Consider the following 10,189-nt stretch of genomic DNA (forward strand, 5'->3'; position numbering starts at 1 on the left):
GAATCCGGATTACTCGACGCATTCTCTGGACCGATTCCCGTGACGTAGTGTGCTGGCTGCGGTCTGATCATCGGCGCTATAGCCAATTTGTGGCCTTCAGGATCAGCGAACTGCTCGATACAACGTAAGTGGGAGAGTGGAGATGGCTGCTGACTTAGCAGAACGTAGCGGATGAAGGAACGAAGTGGCAAAGGTTGCTGAACTTTCAGCCGCGTTGGTTTCGAGGACCAGACTTCCTACAAGAACCCGAAAATTCGTGGCCTGGCGATGCTGGAGATCAGGGAACGACTATGGAAGAGATCCGTGCCAGCGTTCTCCACCACCAAGGAACGAAACCACTGATCATTTCATTCGAACATTTTTCGAAATGGCAAAGACTTTTGCGGTCTGTTGGATACCTACATCGTTACTTCATCAACTTTCAAAAAACCGTCAAGAAAATCACCCTAGTAAGAGGCACTCTGACGCTGGAGGAGTTGAAGCTGGCTGAGAACACGATCTACCGATGTGTTCAGCAACAGGCTTTCCCGGACGAAGTTCGATTGATTTGCAGCCCAGTTAAAGAAGATTCACCTTGGGAACGTACTCTACCGAAATCCAGTGCGCTATACAAACTGAATCCCGTCATCAATGAGCACGGTGTTCTACGAATGCGAGTACGTATCGGTGCCTGTATTTGGGCAGATGAGGCTACGAAAGATCCCGTTATACTCCCGAAGCAACATCATGTTACCAACCTGTTGATTGCTGATTACCATGCTACGTATCATCATCAGAACCACCAAACAGCGCTCAACGAAATCTGCCTCAAGTACAACATTCTTCGTCTCCACTCCGAGTTCAACCGAGTCTGAAGAAACTGCCAACGGTGCAAAATCCGACAAGCGAACCCGAAACCTCCTGCGATGGGGAACTTTCCGCCAGCCCGGTTGGCATCGTATCAGCGCCCATTCTCTTACACCAGAATCGACTACTTTGGCCCAATGTCTGTGTTAGTTGGCAGACGTACCGAAAAGCGATGGGGAGTTCTGCTCACCTGTATGACTACCAGAGGTGTGCACATCGAGATCGCGCATTCGCTGAACACAGACTCTTGCATCTACGACACGATCGACCGTAACGAGCTATGGAAAATCATGGACGAGAACGGCTTTTCCGGGAAGCTAATCAGACTGATCAAGGCGACGATGGATGGAACGCAGTGCTGTGTGCGGATTTCGGGTGAATTGTCGAGTTCATTCGTATCGCGCAGGGGGCTTCGACAAGGTGATGGTCTACCCTGCATGATGTTCAACGTGGCGCTAGAAGGTGTTATTCGACGAGCGGTGGGCGAAATGCGGGGCACGATTTTTAACAGATCCAATCAACTTATCTGCTTTGCCGATGACATTGATATAGTCGGCAGATCATCTGCGGCGGTGGAGGAGATCTACCGCAAACTGAAACGCGAAGCAGGAAGGATTGGGTTGATGATAAATACGTCCAAGACGAAGTACATGCTGGCCTGCGGATCCGAGACCGACCGAACCCGCTTGTCCAGTAATAACAAGGTCATGATCGACGGCGACGAGCTGGAGATAGTCGAAGACTTTGTCTATCTCGGCTCACTGGTGACCGCAGACAATGACACCAGCCGTGAGATCCGGAGGCGAATTATCAGCGGAAGTCGTGCCTACTATGGACTCCACAAGCAACTGCGGTCGAGAAGACTTATCCCTCGCACGAAGTGTAACCTGTATATGACGCTTATTAGACCGGTTGTTCTCTACGGGCACGAGACATGGATATTGCTCGAGGAGGACCTGCGTACACTCGGAGTATTCGAGCGACGAGTGTTAAGAACCATCTTTGGCGGCGTACAGGAGAACGGAGTGTGGAGGCGAAGGATGAACCACGAGCTCGCGCGCCTTTACGGCGAACCCAGTATCCAGAAGGTGGTGAAAGCTGACCGGATACGCTGGGCTGGACATGTTGCGAGAATGCCGGACGACTGTCCTGCAAAACAGGTGTTCGCTACGAATCCGGTAGGAACAAGACGAGCGGGGGCGCAACGAGCGAGGTGGTTAGACCAAGTGGAGCGTGATCTGGCGAACGTGGGGTGCCCGAGAAATTGGAGAACGGTTGCTATGAACCGAGTGAATTTTAGGAATTATGTTCGTCAAGTTATGTCGTGAGACGGAATACTATGTAAATAAAATAGACTCTTGCATCTTAGCGCTGCGTAATTTCATCGCGAGGAGAGGCTTGCCCTTGGAGATCCTGAGTGACCGGGGTACGCTTCATCGGAGCCTCTAGGCAGCTATGCGAGGCATTGAAGAAGATCAACGAAGAGCATCTGAAGGTGGAGTTCGTCAGCCCTACCACCAAGTGGACGTTTAACCCTCCGGCCGCCCCACATCTTGGTGGCTGCTGGGAGCGCCTGATACAGTCGGTGAAGAAAACCATGAACGATTTCTACCCCCGCGTTTACCCTCGGACGAGATTCTTCGTTCCATGCTGATGGAGATCGAGATGATCCTGAACTCTCGACCGCTAACCGACATACCGATCGACAACGAAAGTGAACCACTCCTCACACCCAATACCTTTTTGTTAGGGTCATTTAACGGTAGTAACCCCCCGATCATTTTCGACGACAGACCGATTGTGCTGAAGCGTTACTGGAAGATGGCACAACTGTACGCAGACACGTTCTGGAAGAGGTGGGTGAACGAGTATCTGCCCACGTTGACACGCAGGACAATATGGTTTCATCCCGTGAAACCCATTCAAGAAGGCGACCTAGTGATCATCATCGACGGAAATCTCCCTAGGAACTACTGGCCAAGAGGACGAGTGGTCAAGGCTATCGCAGCCCAAGACGGGCAGGTTCGTTGCGTGACAGTGCAGATACCGGCGACCGGCGACCAAGGTTGCTGTATTAGACGTCGGTGCAACAGGAGGTAAGCCACAGGATGACAGTGGCGTACCGAGGGGGAATGTCACGACGGTGCAGAATGACGCACCTCCCCAATAACAACAAACTTCTCACTCATCAACGATACTTGCTGTCAACTGACAGCGAAAGGTTACACTAGGTTTTTATGGATCACCTTGGTTCGTGCGAAAAGCGCCAGAAGGACAAAAACAAAACAACATCACGTTTCGTGTAGGGAAAGTTAACCGAATAGCAAGTAAGAGTAGGAGTAAAAGGTAAAATTAAAACATTTAACATTAAATTACCTTAATCTAGATTAGACTACTATGATTAGTACGGTTGAATGAAACATTGCACAAACCAACTAAAAAGTGATTGTTAATTTAGCAGGTAACTTGAGTGCCAAACCGTACACTGAATCCTAACCTAATATGTACAATTTCTACAGTTATAAATAGTACGGATCGTTGCTACTTGCGAGGACAGGCACAGTTCCAGTTGAAGGAAACTAAATGTAAGTGAAAAACATTATTATAAACATGAAAACGAATTTGTAAGATACCCGAACACGAGTTCAAAATCACTTAGCGTAATTGGGGTTTCATTTGTCTTCCTCAAAGGGATTTAATAACATCTAAATCTATATATATAAAAATGAATGTTTGTCTGTCTGTCTGTTCCCTATAGACTCGGAAACTACTGAACCGATCATCGTCAAAACTGGCATCTGAGGGTTTTTGAGGCCGGGGATGGTTTCTGTAATAGTCAAAACTCCATCCGACTTAAGGAAGGAGAGGCTTCCATACAAAATTTGTAGTTTTTCGAAACAAATTAAAGTCATGACATCCATTTTCTTGAGATTTTTTTTTCCTTTGGTCGGTTTGTTTTTCGTCTCTATGGTCGAGGCGTCGCAAGCCAACGTCGCAAAAGGAAAGTAACCCAGGCATAGCATACTGATCAGTAGGAATATTTTGGCGCGTATTTCTCAACCAAGCATATTTTCTTTGAGGGGTTTGTTTTTCGTCTCCATGGGCGAGCAAGCGTCGTCGCAAGAGGATAGTAACCAAAGCACACTGTTCATTGATTGCTGGAAAATTTTGCAATAAGGCGCCTGTTTCTCAAACACGTGGGGCGATATGCAACCTAGATATGTTTTTTTCTTGCTTATTTGATTTGTACACAGCACGTGGTAATAAATGACGCCTAGATGTGACACGGATTGGTATTTTATCAAACGAATCAAAACCAATTGAAAGATTTGCAAAAATACTTCCATATTTAGTTCGTGTTAATGTAGGTAGCATTCGACTTTTCATTCAAGGAAAATTAGAAGATGTTCAAACGTTCAACTTTTTCTGTGAAAAAATTAAAAATAATGTTTTCTTCTAGAAATTGTTACTTCGGCCCAAATACACAACTGAAACGAATTTAGTAATGAAAATGGAAGCTTTTTATTTTAAATAATTCTGAAAAAACCATCGTACTTTTTGCTTACATACCAATTCAAGTACGTACTTAACATGAAAAGTGTTTTTGTGTTACATGGCTGCATAAAAGAGACTTTTGATCCGCTTCGTTTTTGAAAAGCGAGACTTTAAAAGTGATATTCAACTGGACGCAAAATTTTTATGAGAAATTTTTATTATACCCTTAAAGTGTTAAAAACAATATTCCCTCCTGTCAACTTACTTGGTGGGGTAAGCGCAAACGTCGAACTTTGAAGAAATTCAATGTTGAAACTGCAGCGGATATTGAAAATTCTTAAATGTCTTTGTAAATGAAGGTCATTCCCTTTGAACAGCATTCGTTAAAAGTGGAGTAACAAACATAAATTTATACTGCAGGAATATTGCAGATATATCAGTGAAACTTGATAGAGCAAAAAACAGGAATTCGTATTAAATTCATTTTAAAGCCATTACTCTGACGCATCTGTAAATAAGCTTTGCATTGACACTTGCCCCAATAAACGAAACAAATGTAAACTTAGAAATTTGTTTTTGCCAACATTTTTGAATATTTGACTTTCAAAGAGAAAATAAAAAAAACGCTGAGAACTTATTTAGTGATGCAACTGGTATTTTTTTAAACATTTATATGTTTACCGTAGTAAATTTATTTAGAAAAAAAGAAATTCGCACTTTATTTAATGCATAACTAATTTAATATATTTTTCATTACCATGATAAGGACTGTTTGGGTATCGAGCCGGTTAAATTTGCCTACCTTCAGTGCAGTGGGAGACAAAATTGAAAAAGATGGGAGAGCTCCCATGTAAATTTAAAATAAAGATCTTTTCGAAGAAGGGACCATATTTAAAAAAGATTTTTTTGGGTACAAAGTACAAATTTCAGATCTTGAAAAACGAATTCAGAGATCAAGTTTCAGTAAATAATATACATATACCATCTTTGAATTGCAATTCAGAACTGCAGCTGCATGCTACCAGTTGTTGGTTCTGAAGTATGATGAGGTTTGATTTAAAAAAAATGCTCTCTAAAATCAAAATTTGAATAAATTTTTACAAATTACATTTATTTCTGGAAGGTGTAGCAAAGCACAACGGGTCAGCTAGTAGATTATAAAGATTGTTATCGAACCGGAAATTTACTTCTTCTGTCTGTCGTTCGCTTGCGCAACAATATGCTCAAAGTAGTGGTAACTTTGACCACAGCCACACAAATTTACAGCAATATTTATACGTATTGATACAAATATAGTACCGCATTCAAGGAAAAATGATTGAACATGAGACGGGAAAAAAACGCATAAAATCTCGACTCAGGTCCAATCTATTATATCAGGGCTTAAGGTTTACCTTTGGGATAATCTCAAAAGGCGGAAATCACTACTGTAGCTCTGGCCTAAGACATTTCATTATACGACATTATATGACGTTCACAAATGAAAACTTATTTTTAAAGTTTGCTTCATTTAGAATTGTAATAAACTTCTGCTCCTGGTGGACGAATATGGAAGTTCTTGGCACCTAGGTGACATTCTGCAAATTGACTGAACTTTGTAAACAATCAACATGGTGGCCAAAAGAAAATGTGCACAGTTATTTGGAAAATCCATTGTGTTCTGCATCTAGGCTAGCTGAACAGCTGAAATTGCCCAGAAATATCGTATGGGGCGTTATCAAACGGTATAAGGAAACATTGACGACGATTCGAAAGCCTCAAGTCAATCGTCGGAGTGGTTTACTTTAAATGAGTTGGTTTATGTTAAGTTACACACTAAAGTAAATTAATGAAAAATTGAATAGATATTTTGTATTATAAGAAACCGAGCTCATCAAGATTTAGTTCTTCTTCGTCGAGAATTTCTTCTTGAACATCAATTTAAAAGCGCTTCTCAGTTCGAACATTTTGTACCTCCGATAGAATTCGTTGCTGTTCCAAAACGTAATATTCCCTAGCAACATCGCTCTATCCGTCCAAATTTACAGACATGATCGAGTGGTTGACCAGTCTGCCAAGAATGTTGGTTCTATTATACTATCGCGAAGCTTTTATTTTGCTGTAGCACTAAACAGACTTCCCGATTTTGCTAGTTCCATTTCTGCATGTAGCGCTCTCTTTTGCCTTTTTGCCTCTTCCTATTGGACGCGATGATTCTGGGAAAGAAGTCTCTTCAATACCCACCTTTTCAAATTCTTCACTCTCAAGGGCCAAATCTAAGGATCTTTTGGGTGCCTAATAAAGAATAAATTATTTTGAATTTTGTTCGTTCTTTTGTTCGTATTGGTCAATATTAATGTTTATTTGCGATTAAAACTAGAAATATTTGAAAATTGATTGTAGAAACAGTAATTGAAAGAAGTAAATAGTAATAATAGAGAAAAAAGAAAAAAAAAAGTATTGAAGTAGCAGAAATCACATACAATATTACATTACAAGGTTCAAGGAGCTACTTACAATTTCCCGCTTCAAATTCTGAATGTTATAGTTTGCTTGGGCTAACCGCACACTTAGGGTGGCCACATCACTCGTCAGCTGAGCCCGTTCGCCCGAATTCCGATCCACCAGTTTTAGCAACTTGTCCTCCAGATTCTGATTCACTTTCTGGACCCGCTTGTGTGATTCATAAAGTCGCTCGTACTTATCCTGCCAAGCGATTATACTATCTTCTAGCTCCACCTGCCGGTCACTTTCCTGCAGACAGGCATTCTCCATAGCTAATAGCTGGGAGTGCTTATCGGCCAGTGCATTTTTAAGCACCTCTATTTCGGCCTGCATCTGCTGGTCCTCGCCGATCTGTGGATTGGATAAAGGAAAAATAATTTTTAGTAGCAGTTGAAAATATACCAAAAAAGAAAAATCAAAAACAATCATCCCTTCAATTATTGAGCTCTCAAATAAACGTCACTTAAAACCAAAGAATCCTTTTAAGGAATAATACCCAACACAAGAGCTCATTTCACACTTTCCCACGATTTAAAACGAGTGGGTATTCGCCCGGGTGCTAAACGGCCAATTTTAAAGGGACCACGGCCAGACCACAGCACTTTATTGTGCGCGTAGCGCAACATCAGAAGCTTCTTGTACCCGAATCCTAAATAGTGAGTAAAGGATTTTCTCGGATTTCCCAGCCCAGCTGCTCAGCCCAGCGGAACCATTCCGGCTGTGGGACTTGGTCGTCCCCCATTTTCGTCACGCTCATTTAATCCTAAGCCGACCGCACACCTTCAATGTTTCAGTGGAAAACCACCACCCTCACAGCCCCTCCTTCCGAGGTTAACCACCCTTCCTCCCGCACGCATCTACACCAGGGAGAGGTACTTTAAATGGGTGCCTGTGGTTTTCCTGGGAGAAGGTTTCCCGTTTGGCCGTTCGTCAACTACTAGAATCGACTGGATGTAAGGTTATGGAAGCCCCGTTCTCGAAATGTGTCAGTCGTCAGTAGTACTGTTGAATAAAGTTCTCACTTTTGTCGGCCAGGATTTAGCCATGGATAGAACAAACGCGATGGACTTCGTCGTACGTCATAGTCGGTGATTATTTTCAGCTCCGGATTATTTATTTTAACTACGCGGCAGAATGAATCGTTCATTGTACCTTATGGTTTCCCCATTTAAATTTCTCTCAAGTGGAACGACTGACGAGCGGGCTTCAATCTTGACCGCCTTGCGGTAGGTTTGGATAGCTTGGAGGAACAGAGGAATACATCCAGTTCTTCGAGTTAATTTAAATGTTATTCAGTATTTGAATTTTCAGAATCATAGGTACTTTTACCTAAATTTTTGGAAAAGGAACCCACTTAAAAAGCTTAACAGTCTTGATTTCTCGTTTCTGAATTACAAATATCTGAAACCGATTTCTCTATTTCTCCTCCAAACTGTTGATTTTCAACAGAAGACTTCTAAATATTGACTGTCATCATTCAAACAATGACATATGAAAGTAGACCATGCATTTAAAATGTTCGATTGTTGACTTCCGACTGTCAAATTTTTCCTGCTGACTTCTAAATGTCGACTTCAAACTGTTACTTTTGCATTCAATTGTTGTGCTCAACTGTCGATTTCCAATCAATTTTTGATTGTTGAGTTCTGAGAAGTTGACTTAAGATCGTTGACTTTTGACTGTCGACTTCTGATTGTCAACTTCCGACCGATTAACCTTTTTTTTCTATCGAATTCCCAATATCGAATATCGGCTTTCAATACTCGATTGGCGACTTCTAACTGTTGTTGACTTTTGACTTTTTTTTCTTCCACCTTCGACTGTCGACTTTCAATTTTCGACCGTCAACTGTCGATTTTCGACTATCTACTTTTGACTGTCGAATTTCGACTGTCGACTATCGACTATTGACTTTCGACTATCGACTCTCGACTATTGACATTCGACTGTCGACTTTCGACTGTCGACTTTAGACTGTCAACTTTCGACTGTCGACTTGCGACTGTCAACTTTCGGCTGCCGATTTTTTGCTGTTGTATTTCGACTGCCGACTTTTTACTGTTGACCTTCGACTGTTGACTTAAGACTGTCGAATGTTGACTGTCGACTTTCGACTGTCTACTTTCGACTGTCGCCTTTTGACTGTCAACTTTCGGCTGTCCGCATTCGACTTTTGGCTGTCAGCTTTCGACTGTCGACTGTCGACTGTCGACTTCGACTTTCGACTGTCGACTTTCGACTGTCGACTTTCGACTGTCGACTTTCGACTGTCGACTTTCGACTGTCGATTTTCGACTTTCGACTGCCGACATTTTACTGTTAACTGTCGAATGTCGACCTTAAACTGTCGACTTTTGACTGTCGACTTTCGGCTGTCGGCTTTCGACTTTTGACTGTCAACTTTTGACTCTCGACTGTCGACTTTCAACTTCGACTGTCGACTTTCGACTGTCGACTTTCGACTTTCAACTTCCGACTGTCGACTTTCGACTGTCGACTTTCGACTGTCGACTTTCGACTGTCGACTTTCGACTGTCGACTTTCGACTGTCGACTTTCGACTGTCGACTTTCGACTGTTGACTTTCGACTGTCGACTTTCGACTGTCGACTTTCGACTGTCGACTTTCGACTGTCGACTTGCGACTGTCGACTTTCGACTGCGAACTTTTGACTGTCGACTTTCGGCTGTCGGCTTTCGACTTTTGACTGTCAACTTCTGACTGTCGACTGTCGACTTTCAACTTCGACTGTCGACTTTCGACTGTCGACTTTCGACTGTCGACTTTCAACAGTCGACTTTCGACTGTCGATTTTCGACTGTCGATTTTCGACTGTCGATTTTCGACTGTCGACTTTCGACTACCGACATTTTACTGTTAACTGTCGACTGTCGACCTTAAACTGTCGACTTTAAACTGTCGACTTTCAATTTTCGACCGTCAACTTTCATCTGTCGATTTTCGACAATCAACTTTTGACTGTCGACTTCCGACTGTCGACTATCGACTATTGACTTTCGACTATCAACTATCGACTATTGACATTCGACTGTCGATTTTCGACTGTCGACTTTTGACTGTCAACTTTCGACTGTCGACCTGCGACTGTCAACTTTCGACTGCCGAATTTTTGCTGTTGACTTTCGACTGCCGACTTTTTACTGTTGACCTTCGACTGTTGACTTAAGACTGTCGACTTTTGACTGTCTACTTTCGACTGTCGACTTTTGACTGTCAACTTTCGACTGTCCGCATTCGACTTTTGACTGTCAGCTTTCGACTGTCGACTATCGACTGTCGACTTCGACTTTCGACTGCTGACTTTCGACTGTCGATTTTCGACTTTCGACTGCCGACATTTTAC

The 10,189-nt window shown here is 42.7% G+C and overlaps 1 protein-coding gene across 1 annotated transcript; it reads right to left on the minus strand.

Annotated features, from left to right (window-relative positions):
• Positions 1–6,447: 6,447 nt before the first annotated feature.
• Positions 6,448–7,972, minus strand: LOC129760923 (uncharacterized). Its single transcript, XM_055758605.1, has 3 exons — positions 7,904–7,972; positions 6,838–7,176; positions 6,448–6,615 (listed from the first exon to the last, which is right to left on the minus strand). The coding sequence occupies exons 1-3, from the start codon at positions 7,970–7,972 to the stop codon at positions 6,448–6,450; spliced, it is 576 nt and encodes a 191-aa protein (XP_055614580.1).
• Positions 7,973–10,189: the final 2,217 nt, after the last annotated feature.

The sequence above is a fragment of the Uranotaenia lowii genome, unplaced genomic scaffold (assembly GCF_029784155.1).
Source record: "Uranotaenia lowii strain MFRU-FL unplaced genomic scaffold, ASM2978415v1 HiC_scaffold_842, whole genome shotgun sequence".
NCBI lineage: Eukaryota > Metazoa > Arthropoda > Insecta > Diptera > Culicidae > Uranotaenia > Uranotaenia lowii.